The sequence below is a fragment of the Trichosurus vulpecula genome, chromosome 5 (genome assembly GCF_011100635.1).
Source record: "Trichosurus vulpecula isolate mTriVul1 chromosome 5, mTriVul1.pri, whole genome shotgun sequence".
Lineage (NCBI taxonomy): Eukaryota > Metazoa > Chordata > Mammalia > Diprotodontia > Phalangeridae > Trichosurus > Trichosurus vulpecula.
Genome location: NC_050577.1, coordinates 108,152,667 through 108,179,545, shown reverse-complemented (window position 1 = coordinate 108,179,545; position 26,879 = coordinate 108,152,667). Strand labels below are relative to the sequence as shown.

At 37.1% G+C, this 26,879-nt stretch overlaps 1 protein-coding gene across 2 annotated transcripts in view; it reads left to right on the top strand.

Annotated features, from left to right (window-relative positions):
- TTC26 (tetratricopeptide repeat domain 26) overlaps positions 1 to 26,879 on the top strand; it is a 65,183-nt gene that overhangs the window by 29,767 nt on the left and 8,537 nt on the right. The window contains exons 8-14 of one of the 2 annotated variants that reach the window (XM_036760105.1): positions 1,799 to 1,873; positions 2,736 to 2,838; positions 7,210 to 7,265; positions 8,950 to 9,003; positions 10,004 to 10,067; positions 18,742 to 18,830; positions 24,827 to 24,910. In XM_036760105.1, coding sequence (XP_036616000.1) covers positions 1,799 to 1,873; positions 2,736 to 2,838; positions 7,210 to 7,265; positions 8,950 to 9,003; positions 10,004 to 10,067; positions 18,742 to 18,830; positions 24,827 to 24,910 — 525 coding nt within the window. Of the gene's footprint in view, positions 1 to 1,798; positions 1,874 to 2,735; positions 2,839 to 7,209; positions 7,266 to 8,949; positions 9,004 to 10,003; positions 10,068 to 18,741; positions 18,831 to 24,826; positions 24,911 to 26,879 lie in introns of those variants that run through there. The other variant, XM_036760106.1, reaches the window with a different exon arrangement.

Here is a 26,879-nt window from a genome sequence, read left to right as displayed (position 1 = left end):
ATTCTTAGTGCAAATTGAAATATAATTTTCTCACTTTCTTTTTTGAGATATGGCCAATATGGAAATGTGTTTTGCATGATTTCACATATAATTGATATAATTTTGCTTGTTTTCTCAGTGGGTGGGGGGAGGGATCATAGGGAGGGAAAGAATTTGGAACTCAAAATTTTACAAGAAAAGAAATATTAAAATTATTAAATAATACTTTTTTAAAAAGTGATTAAATAAAAAGCCTTCACAGGTGATTTTGCAGCTTTTTTTTAAAAAGCCATTGCATTTTATGATTAGGAGTTAATTGGTTAACTTCAAGTAGTTTCAGTAGAGTTGTAGGAGGAGAAGCCAGATCACAAGATATTAAGGAAAAAGTGGTAAGAAAGCAGAGGCATAAAGATAGATTATTCTTTCAAGAAGTTTGGCATTGAAATGAATGAGAGAATGAAGATCAAGCTAGAGGCCAGACTATGGTAGAGCAGTCTCAGAAGGGATGGTATCAAGGTAATAAGTGTAAAGGTTAGCTTTCATAAGAAGGAAGGACACTTCTCTGAAACAGATGAGGAGAGAATACATGAATCTGAGGCAAACAGAGACAGTAGAGATGTTATATCATTAAGGCAGAATTCTTGACTTCAAAGATAACCATGAATATGCCTGAATGGTCCAGAATCACAGGATATAAGGAATTCTCTAAGTAGAAGGCAGAGGAGTTAAAGCATTTATTGAAACTCAGAAGTAGCAGACTCATGGACCAGTGTCTCCAGTTCAACATCTTGGCAAGAACCTTCCAAAACCAGTATGCCCATCTCACAATAGTGACCAGGAGGCCACAGAAAAGCACTATGGCAGCAAGCCAAGCCATACTGGTCCTTCCCCCCACCTCCAGCAAGAAGACCCCCACTGGCCTCAAGCCCCTGCTCAGCACTTTCCGATCTCCATGACCTCCATGAGGGTCAGTCCTTTTTTGTAGCACCTGCCGCAGTCACCGCCGCTTCTGCCACAATCTCCAAGCTGTGTTCCAGCTAGCTGACTGCTTCCTCTCTCCTTCAGCTCTTAACTGCTCTCACCAAGTGCCTCACCAACTGCCTCTTAGCTCTGCTCCAGCATTCAGCAAGCTCCTTCCACCACTGGCCTCCATTGGCTCCAGTCCTAGCCACTCCCCTCAGGACCCTGAGAGCCCTGCTCCGGAAGCCCATTCAAATGGGCGGGGAAGATCTTCCCATTCAATGATTGCCTTTACAGATGTTGAAGAGGATTTGGGAGTAGCATTATAGGAAACACCTATATTTAGTGGGTAAAATTAAGAAGACAGTAAAAGTTCCCAAGGGTTGAGGATTAGAAAGTATGACAAAAAATCAGGGAAATGATTCCAGGATACATTGTTGATATAGCTGAACATGGGGATCCAGATTGGTTAATGAGGCAGATAGAGAAGGGAACTGATAGACAAAAGAATAATGAATGGTTGAGGAAATGTTAGAGATGTTGACTGTATTAGCGGACAGGTCCAGATCTGTAATTAAATTAAGAAGTAAGAATCATACCTAGTTCCAGCTCTGCCATTTACTAAACATATAACCTCAGTTTTCTTATCAGTAAAATGGGAACATTAATTCCATCTCTACCTACTTCTCAAGGTTGTGCTGTGTATCTACACACACGCATACATACATATACACACATATAAATAATATACATGAAAACACTTTGTAAAGTGTTATGAGAATATGATAAGATGGTAAGGAAATAAAATACTAATTGTATATTTTATGCTTTTCTTAATTATGTCTTTTTTGAATTTTAGGCAGAACTCAAGAGCCTGATGGATAATGCTTCTTCTTCCTTTGAATTTGCTAAGGAACTTATCAAGCACAATCTGGTAAATAATGGGCTCCAATTTTGAATGAATTGGCTCCTATCCTACTGTAGCTCGTACCTTTATTTAAAATAGTTTTAATTTAAAAAGTTTTCCAGCTCAAGGTTAAAGAGCTGTGGTAGTAGAGCTTAGTACTGGAAACTAAATTTCCTCATTCACCTAACAAGCTTTTCTCACCAAACGTGTTGATTCTGTGTTCACATCAACTTATAGTATATTTTTCTGTTCCTGAATTACCAAAGTAACTTTAGATCTGTAAGAAATATTTTTGCTTAATTGTTCTTTTCCCCCATCCCCACATTTTTATTTACCCCCCCCCCCCAAATGCCACTCTTCTTCCCAGGGCTTTACAATTTCCATATATTTTACATTCCTGATTCTTAGGCATGAGTTTGGGCCACAGGTAATAAATAAAGGGCCTTACCATTTGACCATCTACTTCAAACCATTTCCAGTTATGATCAGATATAAGGAAGATAATTTTCTGAACTTGTTAGGTAGCAGGAAGGAATAGATGCAGTAATAAGAAAGGAATTTGCCCTAGGGGTCTTGACTTTATTCTGTTTCTCATGTACTTATTTAGATTAATGAGTTTCCAAAAGTTTAGGATGATCTTAAAAAATGAAACATTTTTCAAGGCAAAAAGTTGACAAAAAAAGAAAAAAGACTGATAAAAGCTAAATAATAATCCATTTAAATAATTGATAAACTATTTCCCCACAAATCCAAGTATTGTGAAGTTTTCTTTTAGATACTTTTGTCCAGGAACATGTAGAAGCTTTTCTCCCAGTCTAACTACCCCAGCAGTCCCTTCCTCCATGCCTATTCTTGCTGCCAGCGTAATGTATGACCTCTTTCTCTGTAGGTTGTTTTCCGAGGCGGTGAAGGTGCTTTGCAGGTTTTGCCTCCCCTGGTTGATGTTATTCCTGAAGCTAGACTAAACTTAGTGATTTACTATCTTCGTCAGGGTAAGGAAATATGGGTCTTAATCTTGATTGAACTTGGGAGGACTTTCAGACTATTTAATTTCTGATCCCGTGCTGAATTACCTTCTCAGGTTTTTAAAGCCATCCCTAACATCCTGTTTTACTTACTATAACAAACTTGCTTGTGGTTATTTCTGTATGACTTTTATGATAAACTCTTCATTTCAAGTAACAACTCTATTAGTACTTGATAGCTTTGTTTAAATCCAAGTATAACTTGAATTTCTTTGTTTTGACGGGTTCTTATTTCTTTGAAGTGGGAGTTAAGCATACTTGAAAACCTAGGTGGATATTGTTATGTCTTTCCATTTGTCGTTATCTCTCTGCTCACCTTAATTGTTTTTTCTTCTTTCTTTTCCTTCTTTTTTCTCTTTACGACTCTTTCCCCTTTTTGGCACTTCCTCACCCATCTCTCTTTTCTCCTCTAAATATAAATAAGAGAGTAACCTGGGAACTTCTGATCTACAGTCCTGATAGGGTCCTAGCCATGCATCCTTGTATTCATGGGAGGTATGCCAGTGGCTAGCAAATTTAACTATCATTCGTGATGGCAAAGTCACATTTGCTATTCATTTTATATACTTTCACTTCTCAAATATGTCAGAAGAAGAAAAGATCAGACAAAAAGAGGACAAAAAAGGGCTTTTGCAAGATGTTGAGATGAAGAGAGGGTCACATATAAGGTAGATAAGTGAGAACAAAGTGATAGAAAAACAGAAAGGAAAGAAACAAAGGAAATTTTCTTTTCTTCTGTCACTTTATTCTCGCGGTGTAGGGATTATTTTCTTTGTTGTATCTGTATTCCTAGTACCTGGCACAGAACAGGTACTTTATCAATGTTTATTGACCTTTTTAGAATAAAGCTCCAGCAAAAGACTCACTGGGTCCCAGAATCATCAGTTTTGTTGTTCTTGTTGTATGTTGCCATAATGAGTTCTAAAAAGTTTTCACCAGTCTATATTCCCATCTACATTATAGGATGCCTGTTTCCATATAACCCTGCTGACATGGAATTTTTATTATTGTTGTCATTTTATAAATTTATTGAATGTATTATAAAGATAGTATCTTAAGGTTGCCTTAATTTGTAGATTTCTGGCTATTATTTAGGCAGGCAATTTGACCAACATTTCATGTTGTTATGAACTATTTGTAATTTGTCCTTTAAAAATTGTTCATTTCTTTTTATTGTAGCTCCATGAGGAGTGCGCATTAGTTTTTATCAGTGTGTATCACTTTTTTTTTCATAGATTCTGGATGTTAGGCCTTTTGTTTTTTTTTTTTTTAAATAATCTGTTTCCTTTTCATTTTAGAGACATTAGTTTTTGTGGATCAGAATCCTTTGTCTTTCCATAATTTTACTTATTGAATTTGCCTCCAAAAGTTTCTTCCATTAGCTTGATTCAAATGTTTTCTTTTTCTCCATGATTGGAACAGATTATATTATTTCTTTTTTTCGCACTTAAAGATTTTTTAAATTTTTAATTATTTGTTAGAATTTATCATAGTGTGTGGTGGTAGGCAGCATGCCCTATCTCCAGCATAGATTATCCTGGGAAGTCATTCACCTCTCAGTGCCCCAGGTGACCCTCTAAGACAGGTTTTTTTAAAAAATATTTTATTTTCCCCAATTACATGTATAAACAATTTTTAACATTCATTTTTAAAAATTTTTTACTTCCCTCCATCCCTCACCTTCCCCTTTCCTGAGACAGTAAGCAATTTGATATAGGTTACACATGTGCAGTCATGCAAAACATATTTCCCTATTAATCATATTTCATATTAGTTATGAAAGAAAACAGACCGAAAATATGAATAAAATAGAGAAAGTGAAAGTAGTATGTTTCAATCTGCATTCAGACTCCATCAGTTCTTTCTCTTGAGGTAGATAGCATTTTTCATCATGAGTCCTTTTGAATAGTCTTGGATCATTATATGACTCAGAATAGTTAGGTCATTCACAGTCGGTCCCCATACAATATTGTTACTGTGCACAATGTTCTCCTAGTTTTGCTCACATCACTTTTTATCACATGTCTTTCCAGGTGATTCTGAAACTATTGTGCTAATCATTTCTGATAGCACAATAGTATCCTATTACAATTATATACCACAACTTGTTCAGTCATTTCCCAGTTGAAGGACATCCCCTCAATTTCCAATTCTTTGCCACCACAAAAAAAGAGCTGCTAAAAATATTTTTGTAAAAATAGCTCTTTTTCCCTTTTTAAAAAATCTTTAAATCTTTAAAAAATCTTACAGACCTAGTAGTGGTATTGCTGGATCAAAGGGTATGCATGGTTTTATACCCCTTTGGCATATTTCAAAATTGCTCTCCAGAAAGATTGGATCAGTTCACCCCTCCAACAGCAGTGCCTTTGTGTCTCAATTTTCCCACATCTCCTCCAACATTTGGCATTTCTCTTTCTGTCATACTAGCCAATGAGAAAGGCTTTCTTAACCTGGGGTCTGTGGATAGATTTCAGGTTGTCTGTGAACTTGGATGGGAAAAAAAATACAGCTTTATTTCCACTATCCTCTAACTGAAATTTGGCATTTTCTTCAGTTATGAATGACAAACTCTAGTGTTAGACTTCACCAAATTACCAGAAGGTTACCTGACAAAAAATGGGCCTGCTGGCCTCCAAGAAGTTATTATTGAGTGGATTCTGCTCTCTTCACTCAGCTGAAGTTCATACAGGTGTTCCCAGCTGAAAGATCTTTTCACGGAATGAAAGAAATAGGTTTTACTATATGACTGTTTAAAACCAAAACATGACTTAATGTACTAAGCAGTTTGTACTTGGTAAGTTCTCAATAAGAAGGAAAAAATTACAAAGCTAAATCTTTTAATACAGAAATATATTATTAAATATGAATGCATAATAGGACAATATGCAATTTATTCATTTAGTATTCAACAGATATTTATTGAACTCCTACTGTCTCGAGTCCTGTGCATTATGTAAGGTCCTGAGGAAGATACCAAATTTATATAATACACCAATACACACTACTGTATAAGAGATCCACTGGACTAAGCCCCATGACTAGAACATGTTGAGTACTTAGAAGCAGTGAGGCTCAATTACTGTGTTATCAAAAGAATATAAAAGTTTTACTTATCAATTGGCTGACCACAAGGCATAGCTTATTCTTTTGGGTGGACATTGTGTCATTCTTAAAAAATAATTAACAGTCTTGGTGGTAATGTATGAGAGGTCAGATGAAGGCATGTATCATATAACATTGCTGGCACTAACATCATTTTGTCATTGTTATTAACCAAGTTCTGTAATAATATCAAATAATCTTACTGTAGTAAAGGCATTCGGCCAGTGGTGCATCTAATAACTGGTTTTTCTGTGACCAGTGAGAAAAATTTTTAGCAAGTGCATAATTCTTTGAATGTCATTCTCTTTCACTTAAAAACATGAAGTCACTCTCCTTCGCATAATCAATATAGTATCAACTCCTCATTTTGGGATTCAATGCTTACTACATTCTGACTATGACCTTCACAATATACAAGCTGTCCCAAAAGTTTTAGTGCAGTTTTAAGCTATTGAAGCACAAAACTGCCCTAAGACTTTTGGGACACCCTATGTTTTAAACTTTTGCATATCCTTGTAGCCAAAGTGGACTATCCCATTCTTGCTCTGCCCTCTACTCTCAGTGCTTTGAATTTTGCCACCCTTTCCCTTTTCCTGTAATGGACCACCTATCCTTCCCTCACCTCATCTTCCCCCACCATATCTCTATCTTGTGAAGTCCTTACCTTCCGAGGATTCAGTCAAGTGGAACTTCCCTGAAGGCTTCTCTCTACCCTACCTGGTAGCTGAAAAGACTTTTTCTAGACTTGCATTTTAATAGCATTTTGATCTTTCTTTGCTGTTCTACTTTACCTTGTATGATAGTTATTGATATACATCTCTCCCCTCCACATTAAATTGTAAGCTCCTTCTTTGTACCTCCAGTGCCTAGCACATCTTGCCCAAAATAGGCACTTAATAAATGTTTTTATTGAATTGACTTCTAGTACTTTGTAGCCATTTAAACAGAAAAATTTAATGAGATTTTTTCAAAACCAAGATGCCAAGTAGTCACTATATGGTGTTTGTTAGCTCATCTGTAAAATAAAAGGGCTGGGTGAGGTGGTCTTTAAGGCCCCTTTGAGCTGTAGAACCATGGCTCTGAGTGATTTTACTGCAGTTTGTTATGTGGGCTCTGAAGCAGAGCCATTAATTCAAGATCAATGTATTTAACCCTTCTTAATCTTTGTTTCAAAAATGTTTTGAAATTACAGGAACTATCTAGAATTCATTCTGAGTAATTTTCTTGGTGTTTCAGATGATGTACAAGAGGCTTATAACTTAATTAAAGATCTAGAACCTACAACTCCTCAGGTATTTGATAACATTTTCTTTTCTCACTACTTATAACCCATTGAAAACCAGTGGAGGGGCAGCTAGATGGCACAGTTAGTAGAGCACCAGCCCTGGAGTCAGGAGGACCTGAGTTCAAATGTGGCCTCAGACACTTGACACACTAGCTGTGTGACCTTGGGCAAGTCATTTAACCCCAATTGCCCTGCCTTTCCGCCCCCCCCAACCATCCCCCCCCAAAAAAAGAAAACCAGTGGAGCTTTACCCTTGTTGCCCCCATGATGTCATTGCCAGGCATATACCTCAAAGAGATAAAAGACAGGGAGAAAGAACTAAATGTAGTAAAATGTTTATAGCTGCACCTTTTTGGAGCAAAGAATTGGAAACAAAGGGAGTGGTGAATCAGTTGGTAAATGATTGAGCAAATTATAGTGTATGAATGTAATGGAAGAGTATTGAGCTCTAAGGATTGACAAAAGGGAGAGAAGAAAAGAAGTAAAAAAGTGTCAATTAGCATTTAAAAATACCCAGAAGAAAGCAGAAGGATCTTTAGAGGGAATCTTAGGATGTTCACAAGGAATAAGAAGTTGAGGAGCAGGGCATTTTTGGCCCTGTTGTGTTTTCTTTAAAACAAGAAACCTTTATATAATAGAAGTTTTATATACAATTCTCTATTCCTGTTTCTAAATGTGTTTACTGATGGTTTGTCAATGTCTTATCATTTTTATGTTTTATAATAAAAAAAATTTGAGAAAAAAAATTCAATAGAGCTTGAGAAAGGTAAACTGAAAGGCTGGCTTGAGAATTCTCAAGAGAGATGTATATACTAATCTAGGAAACAATTTCCCTGAAATGTAGTGATGTTAGGAGGTGAGTGTCCTGGGCTTTTGTTGACCTACTTTGCCCATTCCCAGTTCTTCAAGAGGGCTGGGCTATAAAGATTTTTATGCCTATAGCAGTGTTGAACCCAAAGTTACAGGTACATAAAGAAATTCACAATAAAGAAATGTGGACTTTTAGACCACAGAGTCTAAGGCTGGCAATATACCCTAATTTGGCAAGCTTCAACATCTCCAGGCCTATTCTCTTATTTTGAGTCATCTTGAACACTAGTGGTGCTGCAACAGATCTTATTAGGTGCATTCTGATCAATAGTTATAACAAAATTAATTATTAAATGCAACCTAGATACTCTTATTCTTTTAATTTTTCCTACTAAATGTTAGTGTCACTTATCGTCACTTGTACAAGTAGTGTATTTTAACATTTAGACTCATGTCTCTTGGAAACTAGACTGAAAAACTAAGAAGTATCTTTTGGGTACCTGTTGCTAGAGTTAGGTAAAATAATATACTAGGTTAGAAGGAGCACAGAAGGTATTAGAAATGAATTTGAAAGATCCTATCTAAACCTAGGGGTAGCTACATGGTGCAGTGGAAAGAGCGCTGGCCCTGGAGTCAGGAGGACCTGAGTTTAAATCTAGCCCCAGACCCTTACTGGTCTGTCCCTGGACAAGTTGCTTAACCCTGTTTGCTTCAGTTTCCTCATGTATAAAATGAGCAGGAGAAGGAAATGGCAAACTACTCTAGTATCTCTGCCAAGAAAGCACCAAATGGGGTCACAGAGAGTTGGACATGACTGAAATGACTTAACAACACCACCATGTCTTTCCTATCTTTACTAAAATAATATTCTGTATTTCTAGGAATACATCCTTAAGGGGGTGGTCAATGCAGCTCTTGGACAAGAAATGGGTTTGGTGAGTGTAAAACCTCTGGTATTCATGACTTTATAGCTTTATTGTAGCTAGAAAGGATGATTATAAGGATCAAAATGCAATTGATACTGGTTTTCAAAATGAGTCTGTCATTCTGTAATACCATTCATTTCTGTACATCTACTATCAGCTTACATTCCAAAAAGATTTTAAGGGCTATTTAGCAAACAATTGCTGCTTTCTTTTAACACTGAGAATTATCATTTTGCTTTGAACAAGCTACATCCATAGTCATTGCTCCTGTCAAGCAAGATCAGCCATAGCATAGTTTTATAGCTTCTCCCAGCCTGGAGTTTGCATTTAATCATGTAGCAGGTGCAGATTTTAAAAATTGTATAAATATCCTAGCAATACTATGATAGATGATGAGGGTAATATCAACTCCATGTAAAAACCCATTGCTTTTCTTATACTTATGTGTATCAGCCTTTATATATAATAATATTTTAATTTACATAGCACTTAATACTTTTCAAAGCTCTTCTCATATACTATCATTTTTCATGTTCTTTGTTTATAGAAAAATGATGTTAATAAACACATACTTAGCCTCCTTTGGTTGAAAGTAACAATCCCTTTTCAAAGACAGGTTACAATATAATTATACTCAGAATTGAGATATATTTTTCTTTTTAAAAAATGTTAATGTGGAACTGAAAATAAAAACCAAATTAAAGTGTTTTATTGATGTGAATAATGCTTTCAGTTCTCTTGTGTGTATCAGACATCGAGTACTTACTTGTTTATTGATTTTTCCCTTTTTGTCCATGAAACCCTATACAAATTTTCCTCAGTTTCATTTTCCCAATTTCTCATTAGCAATAAGATCAATAATTTCTGCAGGGACCAAATGAAATTCTATATGTGAAGATACTTTAAACCTCAAAAGAACAACAGCCAACAATAAGATGATATTATTATTTTCTCATTAAAAATATGGATACTCTGCTTCTTCTAATGAAAGGCTTTCTTTGTCTTTCAGAGAGATCATCTAAAAATTGCCCAGCAGTTCTTTCAGTTGGTGGGTGGATCAGCTAGCGAATGTGGTATGTCTGAAATCTATACTCTCTTTGATAGCATAGATTGAAGAAGCTGTTTATAAGCACTCCTCATCAGTCAAGAGATCTAAGCAAAGGAAGGGAACAGTGGATTCTTTACCCTAAGAAGTTTAGTAAAGACATTTTCCTTCTCTGCTATATATCTCCTTATTCTAGCTGAAATTATCTTGTTCATACAAGAGCTTTAAAATTTCATATTCTGAAAAGTATCTGTTGTCTTTTGTGACCTCCTGGAAGCCTTGTTTGGCTGTTAGTTTAATCTTTAGCCATAGTGGTAAAAATCACCTTCTTCCATTGGGAGCCATATTTCAGTCAGTACAATAAGATGGAAAGAGTGTTAGAGGAAGAAATTTAGCTTGAAAGGAAGTTTAATAACCATAGAGAGGGTATTTCAGAGGGCACAATAGATGGGAGAAGGCAGAGGAGGAAAGGATATGGAGGCCATCTGAAGTGATTGAGAATGAGGGCGTGAGGAACAGTAACAGGAGAATGTATGGGACTTTCAATAGCGAATACAGAAAATATGAATCATTAGAGAAGAAGAGGTTGGGAATTTACTAGCCATAAGAAAAGTGCTAGTTAACTGGAGCTCCTACCCTTCACGGCCCTGTGATGCCAGAAGCCAGTATTAGCTTATTGTCTCTCAAACATCAGGAAATAAGGAATTAAACTAGCAAGGAGATTAGGTCAACCTTCTGGGTTCATAAATATGTGATAAATAGGCTCTTCCTCTTCTTCCCCTCCTCCTCCTCCCTCCAGGGCCTGACTCAACCCACGCTTTTCTTTGCCTTATCCCAAGTTGATGGAGGCTGATGCTCACCTATAATATACCCTGTACATGGTGTTTGCATTTGGTTCCTAGACTAGCCTGGACAAAGCTGTTGTGGTGGGAAGAAGCCTAGTATCTGGGATTTTGATGGTTATTGGAGCCTGGAGCAATTGTTGCTTTTCTCAGATGGTTCACTGAAGCATAGTAGAGTGGTTCTTCTGCACATGACAGTAGGCTCTGGGGTGAAGGGAGGGTTAGGAGTTAGAACTCTACCATCTTAGTTCTAGTGATGGAGAAAAGAGATGTAGGTGCTGAGGCAGAGACCTAGATGTCAGGAGTGGCTCCTACTATATGTTCACCAGTTAAGGAAAGGTAAAGCATTATTGTTTTTTCAATCAGTGGTGGTGGGCACAGGGCAGGTTGAGTTGTACCTCCATATATGTGACTCTGCTGCTGCTATCTAAAACCCATCCCTCATGGAACCTGAGGGGACCTGAGAGCTGAGGAATTGTTTTCTAATGTGGTTTGGCATTTTCAAGTTCTGGGAGAGGAGGGAATTGCATGCTCCCCAGTCCAGTGTTTAAACTCATTAAAAGCAGTTATGTATTCTCTTAGAATCTTCTCACTTAACTTGGTTTTCATTTTCCTGTTAACTATTTTTATTCTGTTTCCTAATCTGAAAACCCTTCTCCTTGGTAGAAGAAACAGAAGCAACATGATAGTTCCATAGTCTTGATCTTTAGTTATCATCATAAATCTACCTTCCACCCCAAGCAATGGTTCTATTCCTTTCTGTTTTCCTTTTGCCCCCAGGATATATTAAAAAGAAAAAGGTTTTACTGCCCATAACATTCATCCCAACCCTCTGTTCATTATTGTCTTACATGTTCCTGATATTTTCACATATCTGTCTTTACATACTTTTTGTCTCCATCCTTTATTCTTAGTTGACTGATTGGTCAACTAAGTGTGGTTGCATAGTTTCATGTGCATTTATATTGATATTTCTCCCTTTAACAAGTAAACTCCTAGGGGAAAAAATCTCTCTGCTCATTGCCTCCACTTTTTCACATACTCATTTCTCAAGCTCTTGTAGTTTGGCTTCTACTCCCACCACTTGGCTGAAACTATTCTTTCCAAGGTCACCAGCAATCTCTTTATTACTAAATCCAATGGCATTTCCTCAGTCCTGATATTTTTTAACTTTTCTGCATTTTCATACTGTTGACCACCCCATCCTTCTGCATACTCTCTCTTTTCTGGGTTTTTGTAAACTAGTTCTCTTCCTGCCAGTCATGCCTTTGCCAGATCATTATCAGTGTACTGCCTCTCTGAATGGGTGTACTCCAAGATTATGTCCTTAGTCCTTCCCCTTCTGTCTCTACACTCTTTGTTGGTGATCTCATAAGTTCCCATGGATTCAATTCCAGGCCTCTCATCTCCTGAGTTCCAGTCCCAAATCTCCAACTATTAAATGTCTGTCTCCACCTGGATGGCTTATTGATATCTGAAACCTAACATATCCAAAACAGAACTAATTATCCTTCCCCCTAAATCTATCCTTACTCATAACTTATTTGTTTTTTGTTGAGGATACCATCATTCTTCTACTTACCTAGGTTCTTAGCTTAAGAATCATCCTTAGCTGTTCATTCTCTTTCTCTTCCCCTCATCCAGTCAGGTAGAAATATTGTCTCTTCCATTTCCTGAACTTTTCTGCCATTTATACCACAGCCTAGGTCCTCATCTCTTGTTTGTTATTGTAATAACTTCTTGTAATAACTCCAAAACTTTTCTTCTATATTTCATAAATCCACATAGCTCTCTCAAATTAATATTCCTTAAGCAAAGTCACTCCTTAAGAAGTTTCAGTGGCTCCCTTTTGTCTCTAGTATCAAATGGAGATCACTATATTTGGCATTTGAATGATTCAACAAAGTTGAAGATGAGGTTTAAAGCCAGAAAGTTAAAAAGAGAGCGAAAGGAAAGGAAATGGAGGCACTGATTGTAGATGGCCTTTTCAAGGAGTTTAGCCGCAAAAGGGAGGAGAGATCTGGAATCAGTTAGTGGGGATGGACAGATCAAGTGAGAGTTTTTTGAGGATGAGAGAGATATATGGGCATCTTTGACTTTTACTGCAGTATTACTTCTGCTTGTCAACTTTTTGATCCTTACTCAAATACTTCCCACTTATAGTTTATGGATTTCCACAGGTTAATTGGGTTGTTCTTTAAGTGGTTCTACTCAACTTCCCTCTTTACTTTGTTTTTTTCTTTTGAATAAAGTATAACCTTCCATTATGGCATTACAGTCATGCATTACATCCCACCAAAACTCATGGTTACATATTAGTCATATTTACGTCTTTTTTTAGACCTGTAGCTCATTTTCCTCATTATTTGACGTGATTCATGCACAGTATTATCATTGCTTCTCTTTGTGTATTTTGGTTCCTTCAAATTACTAAGCACTTCTACTTTTGCTCTTCTTGCCTATTCTAAAGGGAAGATCCTTTCTAAACGATTCTGGACTTTCATTAAATAGTAGTGATGAAAACACCACATGCTGCCTTAGGATCTATTGAAAATAGCATAATTTAAAGATTTTCTTGCCTTTTCTAGAACTTTCTGCTTGTTATTTGTTGTTCAAGTAGGCTCGATCATCAATTAGCAGATTCCTACCAACCCCTTAATATAAATAATAGATGTATTGTTATCTGTGAGGATGTCTTCTAAAAAATTCTAACATCTATCAACTTTGCCTCATCCTTTATCTTTTAAAAATTTATTTTTCTTTCCTTCTTTCCTCCCCATTAGAAAAAAAGAAAAAACAAAACCCTTGTAATAAATATGCATAGTCAACCAAAACAGACTCCCACATTGGCCTTGTCCAAAAATATACGTCTCATTTGGCATTTACCACTTGGCGTTCACATTGAGCCATTCACCTCACCGTCAGGAGTGGGCAGCAGGCATCATCATAAATCCTCTGGAATCATAGTTGATCCTAGCATTGATCACAGTTCTTAAATCCTTCAAGGTTGTTTGTCTTTATAATGTTATTGTTATTATATCAGTAATTCTCCTAATTCTAATTATTGTGCTTGGCATCATTTGGTTTTCTTTCTCTTTTCTCCAGTGAGGTTAAATGATATGCTAGGTGCTTAATAAATTCTTGTTTCCTTCCCCTTCCCTTTTCTTCTCCTTGCTTACTCCAACTAGCTGCTTACTTTGTAGCTCTTCCTTGTGCTCTAACTCTTTTGTCCCAATAATTGGACTGATGTAACAACCTACTGAGTGGGCTCTGATTCAAGATCCTTTAAAAATTGGTATTCCTAAAGGATTAGCCCCAAGGAGGACATAAACATGAATAAGACAGGTACTTGCCCACTGCCTTGTCGTAATGGAGGGGCTTGCATAGTTCAATGAAATTATGAGCTGTGTCATGCAGGATTATCCAGGACAGACAGGTCATAGTGGAGAGTTCTGACAAAAGGTGATCCACTGGAGAAGGAAATGACAAAACACTCCAGTATCTTTGCTGAGAAAACCCCATGGACAATACTGATATGAGAGAAGAGATGATGTTGGAAGTTGAGCCCCTCAGGTTGGAAGATGTCCAATACACTACTGGGGAAGAATGGGGGACAGCTACAAGTAGCTCCAGTACTAATGAAGCAGCTGGCCCAGAGCTGAAAGGAAGCCCAACTGCAGATGCATCTGGTGACAAAAGGAAAGTCTGATGCTGTATAAAGATCAGTGTTGCATAGGAACCTGGAAAGATCTATACATCAAGGTAAGCTGGATGCGATCAAACTATAGATGAGAAGATTAAACATCAACATCTTGGGTGTCAGTGAACTTAAATGTATGGGAGTAGGTGAGTTTAATTCAGATGATCACTACATATACTACCATGGGCAAGAATCCCTTAGAAGAAATGGAGTACAAAAGGGTGAGAAAAGCAGTACTAGGAGATAATTTCAAAAATGACCAGATGTTATCTGTTCAAATCCAAGACAAACAGTTCAACATCACATTAACACAAGTCTATATGCTGCTAATGCTGAAGAGGCCAAAGTTGATCAGTTTTATGAAAGCCTACAATGTCTTCTAAAAATGACACCAAAAAAAGATGTCACATTCATCATAGGGGATTGGAATGCTAAAAGTAGGAAATCAAAAGGTAGTTGTACTAACAGGTAAATTTGGCCTTGGAGTACAAAATGAAGCAGGGCAGAGACTAATAGAGTTTTGTCGAGATAACTTGCTGGTCATAACAAACACTCTTTTTCAGCAACCCAAAAGGCAACTTTACACACAGGCATCACCAGATGGTCAACATAGAAATCAGATTGATTATATACCAGTTAAATACCAGACTATATACCAGTTAAAACAAGACCTGACAGTGGATAAGATAATGAGCTTTTTATTGCGAAATTCAGGCTCACATTGAAGAAAGTAGGGAAAATCATGAGACCATATAGGCATGACTTAAATAACCTCCCTTATGATTATGAAGTAGAAATGATGAATAGATTTAAGGGATGAGATCTGGTAGATAGAGTGCCCAAAGAGCTATGGATAGAGGTTCACGATACTATATGGGAAGCAACAACAAAAAACATTCCAAAGAAAATGAAGAGCAAGAAAAATGGTAGGGATTTAACAGAAGCAGAAGAGATTAAAAAGTGGTAGCAAGAATACATAAAAGAACGATACAAGAAAGATCTTAACATCACCAATAACCACAATGGTGTGCTTATCATCTAAAGCCAGACATCCTAGAGAATGAAGTCAAGTGGGCCTTAGGAAGCATTGATAACAATAAGGCTAGCGGAGGTGGTGGAATTCCAGCCGAGCTATTTAAAACCCTAAAAGATGAAGTTATTAAAGTGCTGCACTCAATATGCCATCAAATTTGGAAGGAAAACACAGCAGTGGCCACTAGAGCAGAAAATCCTAAAGAAGGGCAATGCCAAGGACTATACCAAATGGTTGCACTCATTTCACATGCCAGCAAGGTTATCCTTCAAATTCTGCAGGCTAGGCTTCAGCAATATGTGAACTGAGAATTACCAGAAGAGCAGACTGGTTTTCAAAGAGCCAGAGGAACTAGAGACCAAATTGTGAACATTTTCTGGATTATGGAGAAAGCAAGGAAGTTCCAGAAAAAACATCTGCTTCATTGACTACATTAAAACTTTTGACTATGTGGATCACAACAAAATGTGGCAATTCCTCAAAAAGATGAAAGTACCAGATCATCTTACTTATCTCCTGAGGTACCTGTATGCAGATCAAGAAGCAACAGTTAGAACCAAACATAGAACAACTGATTAGTTTAAAATTGGAAATGGAATACAACAAAGCTGTATATTGGCACCTTATTTATTAACTTATGTGCAGAGTACATCATACAAAATGCCAGGATGGATGAATCCAAAGCCAGAATTAAGGTTGCTGGGACAAATACCAACCATCTCAGATATGGAGGTGATACCACTCCGATGGCAGAAAATGAAGAATTAAGAAGCTTTTTGATGAGGATGAAAGAAGAGAATGTAAAACCTAACTTGAAGCTTAACATAAAAAACAAAACCTAAGATCTTAGCAACTGGTCCCATAGCTTCCTGGCCAATAGAGGGAGAAGAAATGGAAGTAGTGTTGGATTTTATATTCTTGGGCTCAAAAATCCCTGCAGATGGTGACTCCAGCCTTGAAATTAAGACAGTTGCTTCTTGGAAGGAAAGCTATGACAAATCTGGACTACATATTAAAAAGCAGAGGCAACACCTTGCCAATAAAGATATGTATAATCAAAGCCGTGGTTTTTCCATTAGCAACGTATGGTTGTAAGAGTTGCTAAGCACCACAGAATTGATACTTGCGGTGCTAGAGAAGACTTTTGAAAGTCCCTTAGATAGTAAGGAGATCAAACCAGTCAATACTTAAAGAAATAAATTCAGGCTATTCACTGGAAGGTCAAATACTGAAGCTGAAGGTTAAATACTTTGGCCACATAAGGGGAAGATGGAACTCATTGGAAAAGACCCTGATGTCGGGAAAGATTGAAGGCAAAAAGGAAAGAAGATAGCAGAGGATGACATGTGTCATGGAAACAGTGAACATGAACCTAGACGACAGACTTCAAGAGGTGGAGGAGGATAGAAGGGCCTGCCTTGCTGTGATTCATGGGGTCACAAAGAGTTGGACATGACTGAATGACTGAACAACATAGGGGAAATAAGAAAAACACACAAGTATAATACAAAAAAGAGTGTTCTGTGTGTAAGAGAGATACAGAACAAAGTACTTTAAGGTTTCAAAAAGAGAATGCATTTCTGATGAGAGAAATCAGGAAAAGTTAATTTGAAATGGCCCACCTTACAATCTTTTCTATATTATACAGTACCTAGACTAAATTTCTTCAGGTATTGCTGTTTTCATGTCATTTCTTAGTCAAAAGCCTTCAAAGTCTCTCTGTTTCCTCCTGAAATAAATCTAAATTTTGCTTGGCATTCAAGGCCTTCCATAAACTGAGCACATTCTACCTATTTGACTTTAGTTTCTAGTACTCCCAGCTCTGTGTTCCAGCTAGGCCAGTTTTTTTGTATGTGTGGTGTTGGTTTTTTTTTTTTTTTTTTTGCCGTCCTTTCAGTTTGTGTGTTCATTCTCTTGACTTAATATATATATGTGTGTGTGTGTATATATATATATATATAAATATATATATATATATATATACATATATATTTGTTGAATGAATTCCTGATGCTATACTTTCATTCACAGAGTTCCCTTCACCTAGGATGTTTTTTCTCTCTCTCCACTATTTATATTGTTGTTCCTCAGTTCCAACAGTCTCCTCGCTTCTTGTTTATCTTCTAAAGCCCTATCTCCTCCCGGAGTCTTGCTTGACATCTCTACTGCTTCCTGTTCTTCTATTAACCCTACGCTTCATAAACTAGCATTTAATTATATACCATCCTGACTTGTTTGCTTTTGTTTTGGTTGTGTTAATCTTGTCTCCCCAGCTAGACCGTATTCTCCTTGGGGATAGCGATTGTGTTATATACTACTGTATCCCCCCTGATGCTTAACTGTGCTGAGCACAGTATTTACCACTGAAATGATTACTAGGTTCCAAGAAAATAAATGAATGGATCAGAGGTCACTAACCTGCTCTTACTATTTTATGCTAGAATTTAAGCTCCTTGAGGACAGGAACTGTGTGTAACCCTAGTGCTTAGCAAAGGGCCTTGCACATTCTAGGTGCCTGTATTGGAATGAATCGTGGTAGCCTTATGGGAGCTAAGTGGGGCAGTGGATAGAGCATCAGGCCTAGAATCAGGACCCTTATTCCTGAGTTCAAATCTGGCCTCAGACACTGAGTAGCCGTGTGACCCTGAGCAAGTCCCTGTTTGCTTCAGTTTCCTCATCTGTAAACTGAGCTAGGGAAGGAAATGGCAAACCACTCTATTATTTTCTCCAAGAAAACCCCAAATGGGGACACAAAGAATTGAACATGACTGAGAGTGACTAAACACATCCAAAATGAGATCAGAGGATTCTCTTCTAGTTTCTATTCTTTCTATATGTTTACTGGTCAAAGCTGATTATATATTGCTTCTGTTCCTCTTTCCTAATACACGTTGTTGACAGAGACTAGATACAATAGCACAGGCTCACCTCAAGGCATAGCAGGCATCTGCCAAAGTCTTGTGGCTATCAGATACCAGAGGAAGAGGGTCAAGATGAGACAATTCCAAGTTTGAACATATTAGGTTGATTGAATATTATGGGAAAATGTCTGGATTAAATCACTTAAGCTTCAGGTCAAGTGAAATGTTTGCCTTTTAAATTTACATGCTGTTGTCTTCCACTGCAGATACAATACCAGGGAGACAATGCATGGCTTCCTGCTTCTTCCTCCTTCGACAATTTGATGATGTCTTGATTTACCTCAATTCTGTCAAGGTTAGTATAGCCCTTTCAGAATAGACATGTATTATATATGTATATATACTATAGCTAATGCTGGGGGAAGATAAGACGTCCTTGTAGGTGATTCTTTTCATTTAAGTGGTAGAAAAGGAATTTGAAGTAAAGGGAAAACTGGTTTTACATAGACTGTCATTACATTGAAGGAAAGCTAGGCTTTACATTGATTTCAGCTAAGTCCTCAAGGACTCAAAGAATGTAAGCAGTCCTCACTTTTAATTTTTAGTTCTATGAGTCTATAAGTAAATAGAATCTACAATTTTTACAAGTTAAAATGAGTCCCTAAAACCATCTTTTAAAATGAATCATATTTTTCCTATAGAAACAATATCATATTGGGGTTTCATTCTTTGTCAAGGACTTGGTATTATATGAATCCTAGAAATAACCAACAGTGCACCATAAAAATAAAATTACAACCGTAGCACAAGGATGGATCAGTAAAATGAATTTAAGCTGTTTCAGGAACATGGTGCTGTCCATGTTTTATTGCAGAAACTGTAAGTACTGTGGATTTAGACATAGTGTATGGAGTAATACATACATTATAGATAAATATGAAAAAATTAAAATTTACCTTAATTACTGGCTTCCTGTCAGCCATACCTCTTGAATAACTTAAACATTAAAAATCAACTATACAATTAAGCATGAAAATTGACTTTGAACCTTATAAAGTAGATAAGAATATATTATAAACATTACAATGTACTTTAATGTCTACATACAGAACAAAAAATAAAAGTCTTTAATAAATTTGACCTATTTAAACCTATAAAGTTAATAAATATTTAATTAAAATTAATTTAGAAGGCCTTTTTCTATAATTCCAAAACAGAATGGGCTGCTTTGGTAAGTAATTAGTTCTACACAACTCTAGTGTTCTGGCAGGGGCTGAAAATGTTGGAGATATTTTTTAAGGGATTCATATATAAAGAAAGAGGTTGAACTGGTTGGATAAAGATTATCTTTTCCAGCTCTAAATCCTTTGGTCCTGTCCAGTTCTCTTCCAACAAAGCTAGTCATTTTCTTATCTATTATATTTGAAATTCTCTCTAAGAATTTTAATCATGTGATTAATTTTAATTATTATGAGAGATTCTCAAGAATTTGGTCATCACTTCTATTCTTTTTTTGTTCTTCATCTCTTACAGTTTCCCCTTAATAGAACTAAAAGCAGACTTAAGTGTGTGGGGGATGGGGGTGGATATTGAGGCATGATAAGAATGATAGCTACACTCCTTTACCTTATTGTGCATTAGGAGGCAGGGGTTTACAGGTTAATATGAGCCTCAGGACTTTTTTTTAAGCACTAGGGAACTAGGCTAACTAGACTCCTACTCTACATTCCCTGCTTTCCCAGAGTTTTACCACCTAGCTTCTGCAGCAGAAAATAAAACATAGGAGTTTATTAGGCAACAAAAAAGTGACTATATTTTGAATCTTATACCGGTGGAAAATCTTTTCTGCTTCCAGAAATCACTTTTGACCTCCATATGATCCTTTTTGTCATATCTTTATAGAATAGTCTTGCCTCATTGGTACCTTTTATTTAGATTAATGCCTATATACTGCCATACCAGGAATTTTGGAGCATTACTCTCTCCTTTATATTCAATTAATTGCTAGGCCCTTAGTGATTCTATTTTGCAGTATCTCTTGTATTTGTCTCCTTTCCATTTCCATTTATGCTACCTCACTCTAGGACCTCATCACCATTTGTTGAAACTATTTTAATGTGTGAAGTCCATATATGAAATATAGGCAAGGTAAATTTATGTGAGGGCAGCACTAGCAACTTGAGGATAAAGAAAGGTTTCACATAGGAGGATTCTCTTGAGCAGAATTTCAAAGAAAACAAGAAACGAAAGTAAAGTGGGAGTGCATTCCAGACACTGGGAAGAGTCTGTGCAAAATGCAGAAATGAGTGCTGGAGTGTCATATGTGAGAAACAGTAAGAAGGTCAGTTTGCTAGACTGTGGAGAACAGGAAGGGGAAGTATAATATGGTATGTGTATGATAAGTTTGAGAAGTAAGGTTGCAGCTACAATGTGAAGAGTTTTAAAAACTAGAGGAGCTTATATTCAATCCTTGAGGCAAGTGTGAACCATTGAAATTTAATGAATTTATTTTGTATCCAGTTAAAAAATATCTGATTCATAGAATCTCAAGAGTTAGAAAATACCTCAGAGGTCATTGTACTCCAAAATATATCATAACAGGAATTCCTTCTACATGTCAATCAGCAAGCATTTGTTGTCTATTCTTTGCCTGGCACTCTACTGTCTGCAGGGGACACAGATACCAAAAATGAAAAATCCCTATGCTCAAGGAATGGTTGTTGAGCAGTGGCAGCAGAATGAGAATATGGAAGTGGCAGTGAGCAGGGCTAGTGTGTTAAAGGATATGAGACAAGTTATTGCTGGTGCTGGAAAAGATAGTTGGGGATGTAGTGTTAACAGTGAGAGGAAATAGATGGAAGATATATAAGAGGAAGAAGTCCAGAATGAAGGGAAATTTGTTCTAAGGGAAGAAAGGAAGTCCATCTAACAATTTACAAATGGAGTTTTGCTTTAGCCATTGGCTGGTGAAGGAATTATTAGGGAATTAGGGAAGTTAGAGAAAGGATATTAATTGAGGATAAAGCATTAATTCAGTTGAGCACAGCTTCTTAGTGATATTAATGTTGCTGATCTGTGGTTAGAAGCCTAAAGAGGAGCTAAAGTCCTTCAGGCCCAGATGTTTTCATATTCAGAAAATTGGGAAGCTATGCCAGTGGCCAAGCCTTAGTCCTCTGAACCAATTATATCTCTTTGAGTACTTGTTAAGGAAAAACTAGCCTGATATAGGCCTAATGGGTCTGGGCCTTAGGGTATGGCTTCCACAGCACCCACCAAACAGATTTCTTTTGATTGTCTTTTGAATCACCTGAAGTTTTCTTTCTTTATAATGAGTTGTAGCCACATATTATCCTGGGAGATCCATAAACATGTCAAATAAATTGACTTTGTGGGATTACTAAGGGAATGAATTAAGGGAATGAACACGTATCTAGCAGTTGGATAAAGAGTCTGCTGGGACAGTTCATAATTACCTTTGGACTTCACTGCTGCAAGTCTCAACCTTTCTGTAGCTTTTTTATCCTTTTTGATTTGTGTCCATGTCTTTTTATTAGTTCTGCATAATTTATCCATCCAACCCAAGGAACTCTCCAAATGGACAATGAATTGAGCCTGGAAATGAAAAGGAAGAGTAGAGAGGGTTGGATTACATTTGAGAAATTGCACAAAATTATCAGCATTTCAGAACACAAACCTATTAACTCACAGTGGGCTGAGAAATAGAACTGAACTGTGCAGGGCACCATCTTACTGATAGGTTCACTCAGGAAATAAAATTTAATTTACATGTTTGTGCATAAATATGTATATATGTAAATATATGTGCTTATATGCTTATATGTCTGCAAACACACACATATAAGGTGTGACGATAGAGTAAAAGATTAATTTTTAGCAAGCCAGAATTTGGACCTCCAAATGTCTATTAGCCTTCAACCGAGTCACTTTGGGAGCCTGTACACTTATTGTAGTAGTGCTGCAGTTGCTCAGAACATCTTTGGAACTCTTCTTTTGGAGTTGCCCTTAAATCCAATTCATGCACAAATCATCATCTGTCATCCTTCATTTTACCCTGACATCATATTGTCCTTGGTCATCTTCAGAAACAAAGGACAAACAATAGCAACAACAAAGTACTAATCTTCAAAACTATTTGCTACTGGTTTAAAAAAAATAGAAAAGTAGCCACTGGACTAGACTAGAGTATGCAAAAGCAAACAAACATAGTAGCATAGTGTTCAATGAAACCAAAGTCAGCTCTTGGGGTAATAACTCGTGATTTAACAAAAGGCTCCAAATTGATATATGAACTAAATATAAAAAGTTAAATCATAAACAAATTAGAGGAGCAAGGAAGGAAATACCTATAGTAATTATGGATAGAGGCAGAGAACATAATCAGGCAAAGGATAGAGAGGATCATAGAAGATAAAATGGACAATTTTGATTATATAAAATTTAAAAGTTTTGCACAAACAAAATCAATGCCCTTAAAATTGATTGGAAATAATTAACTGGGAAGAAATCTTTGCAGTAACACATTTCTCTAATAAGGGCTTGATATCTAAGATATACAGAGAATGATTCAAATATATAAGAAAGACAGCCATTCTCCAGTAGTCACAATGAATATGGACAGGTAGTTCTCAATGGAAGAAGTCTGAGCTACAGACATAGAGAGAATGCTTCTGACATAAAACCCATTTTCAGTGTTATTGGTCACATAGTATCCAGGCTGAGATTTGCACCCCAGGTTTTCTAACTTCAGACCTAGTTCTTTTGCTGTTAGGTCTTAAACATGCTGCAGCACATTAAGTACACACTATGGAAACCCACCAAATTTTCTTTATCTTAAAATCAATAAATGACAACAGTGGTAAAAATGGTCTTTGTGTCCGGCCCTTAATATTTTCTCACAGACTAACACATAGCATTTTGTGCCCGCATCCCTCCATTCTCTCCTTTCTCTCTTCTTCCCAATTCCCTAAGTTACCTGAAGCTTCAGAGACATTGACAACCTGTTCACAAAACTCTCATTTTATTTCCCATCTTTATACCTCCGAATATCAATATATCTCTCCACAGCCTCAAGCTTTCACCCACACAAATAATGAATAGCCTTTTAGAGGACACACATAACCTAGTTATCCTGTCCTTGTCCTCAAGCACAACATTTACGAATGCCTTCTATCTGCATGGAGCTATGTTGTGAAACATATGTAGCAGTTCACTACCCTGAAGGAGTTTTCAATCCAATTAGGAAGCTAGGACTCAAAAAATAAAAATATAGCACATGAGTGTGCCAGAGCATGACATTCAGAATCACAGATGTTCAGAGGAGAGAGTTCATTGTGGGTGAGGATATTTAGGAAGACCTGGACTTGAAGGCAGACAGCCTTCCTTACCTAAGTTCAGAGGAAGGGAAGAGCATTGGAAGCAAGAATGAAGCAATGAATAGGTCAGTTATTCTGTTTTAAAAGGATGATGTGATGGAGTTCTAAATGGGTGAAGGATAGAAGTGGAGAAGTAATTTTCTCCAAATCGCGAAGGATCTTGAATGTCTGGTTGAGGGAGCTGAAAATTATCCTGTAGGCAGTGGAGGAGCACTGAAGATTTTTTGAGTAAAGGGGAGGGGAGTAGGTAGCATAGTGAAAATGGTATTTAGGAAACCTAATGTGAAAGTAATATGTAGGATGGTTAGATGAGATGAGGAGAGGTTAGAACAAGAAAACGAGTTAGCATCAATCAATCAACAAGCACATGCCAGGCACTGTACGAAGTGCTGGGAATACAGAGAAAGACAAAAACACTATCCATGCTGTCCTCAAGTTTCTCACATTCTAATGGAGGAGATAACATGCGTAAAATTGTATATACAAGATATTCTGTGTAAATAAAAGGTAATCTTAAAGATTACCTTCTACACTGAGGGTGGGGTGCGTGATGGGGGATGGGGTAGGGATATGAGAGACAAAGGGGTTGGGGTAGGAAAGTCCTCCTGCAGAAGGTGAGATTTGAGCCGAGTCTTGACAGAAGCTAGGTGAGATTGTTAGAGTAGTACAGGTACGAGGTGGTGGGGACCTAGTGGTGCCATTGAGAAGGAAAGGGAAGAAAAGAATAAGAAAGATGAGTAATGAATAGTATCAAAAAAATGACAAGATGAGCACTGGGAATAGGGAATTGGGTATCAAGAGTAATTCATTCTCCAGCCTGGATCATTGGAGGAATGCTCCAGAGGGTACTTCATGAAATTATAAATATGCTTTTTTTCTATTACTTTTTATAACTTATTCTGAGACTTCATTTAACATAATAATGCTCTGAATTATCTGTGCTTGGGCTGTTTTTTAGAGTTATTTCTACAATGATGACACCTTTAACTTTAATTATGCACAAGCCAAAGCTGCCACAGGAAACACCAGTGAAGGTGAGGAGGTAGGTATCTGCTTTTCAAAAGCATTATTTTAATGGCCAACCACAATTCCAGAGAACTCTTGATGAAATTTGCCACCCATCACCAGAGAGACAATTGATGGACTTCGTGTAGATTGAGGCATATTTTGTTTTGGACGTTACTGATGAGGATTTGTTTTGCTCAACTATACACATTTGTAATGGGTTTTGTTTTTCTTGCTTTCTCAATGAGAGGAGGGGAAAAGGGAGAAAATTCAAAGCTGAAGATAAAATTGAATTTAAAAAAAAGAAAGAAAATATATGTTTAAGAAAAAAGCACTATGTTCTGAATACCTATATAATTCTGCATTTCAGTTGGATTAGACTAGTTTCCCTAACTTGTTCTCCATTCTGCCCCCGCCCATTCATTCCCTGAGGCATTTTCCAATAGAGCATCTCTTTCTTGTCTCTACTTGTTGAAATCTTCTCTTCCTTCAAGGTGCAGGCTTCTCCATGAAGCCTTTACTAACTTCCCAGTTAAAAGTTATCCTTCACTTTTCAGATTTTGCTCAAGTACTTTGTCTGGATCTTTCCTTAGTCTCATTACAATCGGAATAGTATACATATTTGTGTAACATATACATATTTGCGTAATGAACGCAGTGGATTGTAAGCCCTTCAGAAGTAGATCAAAAATGTTCAATTAAACTGAATTCTGAATAAAGCAACCGAACTACCTCTGAAGAATTTATAACTTTATTTCAAGAGTAGTTTTATCTACCTGATTTTCATAGTGTTGAGCAACTTTCCTTATCAACAGTCATGATAAAGTATTAATGCTCATTTGGCATACTATCATTTCATAACTTTCATAATGTGGCTATTTTCATGTGGGTGCTGGGAGAAAGGCCCTGTATAAAATGGGGTTGCAGGTACAGTAGAATTGGCCTTGTATTCTTTGAAGCTGGTAGAGCAATCCAGTTTTCTCTGTGAGAAATAAAATGTATTGTTTTCTCAGAAGTAGGACAAGACCTATTCTTGGAGAACTTCAACACATTTTACAAAATATATCCAACCAACTCAGCAGTACTCCCGTGAAGGAAACATTCAACAATTTAATCAAAAGTCCACTTTGAACACTATATTCTCAAATTTTTTAGAAAGATATTATTAGGCAAATACTAGTCACTTAGCCCTGGGATATTGAAAACATTGCCACTCCCTACTGTTGAGGGTTGAGGAGGTCCAGAAACCCCAAGACTGGAGTTCCCAGACAGGGTAGTTGAATGGGGGTACCCCTCAAGGACCTGAGTACTAGAGAGGGTTGGGGCCATCTGGAATGAATTGATGGACCCAAGCATTCTTCAAGTCAAGGTGGCAAGGATTTATTATGCTTTTCAGTGGGCAAGAGTTCTTAGGGAACCTGCAACCTTACAGGGGTGCAGGTAAAGTTTATATAGGCCAAATATGTTAATTAGTTGTTTTGGGGTACAATTAGGGAGTGGTTAAGGGGTGGTCAGTTCCTAAATGAACATGCGATTTTTATATCTACTGCACAGATATCTTAGCCAGAGTTCACTGGGAAATAGCCCAAAGTGGGGGGCTACATGGAGGTGTGGTTCTAGGTCTGAAACATTACTAAGTCAACTTATGGTCAGGGCTGACTGGAAATGTCCAGCTTGCTCCCATCAATGTCTTGTTAGACAAGATGAATGTAAGGGAGTATACATGTGACTATGTCTAGGATACATATCAGTAAGGTCAGTAAGTAGTAAATATCGTTACGGCCCAGTGCACAGCCAATTTAGCATGTATACAGGGAGTTGGCCCAATAAATTCTATAGGTTCAGCTGTCTACTGTATCAGGAGAGATAAGCATTTTGCTATGGCATGCTGTCCTGTTTTGCTAGAGAGAAACTGCTAGGGATAGTGTTTTGAGGCTAGGGAGAGATGTAATTTTAGAACTGGATGTGATTTTGGAACTGGGATCCAGGCATAGGCACCCAAGCAG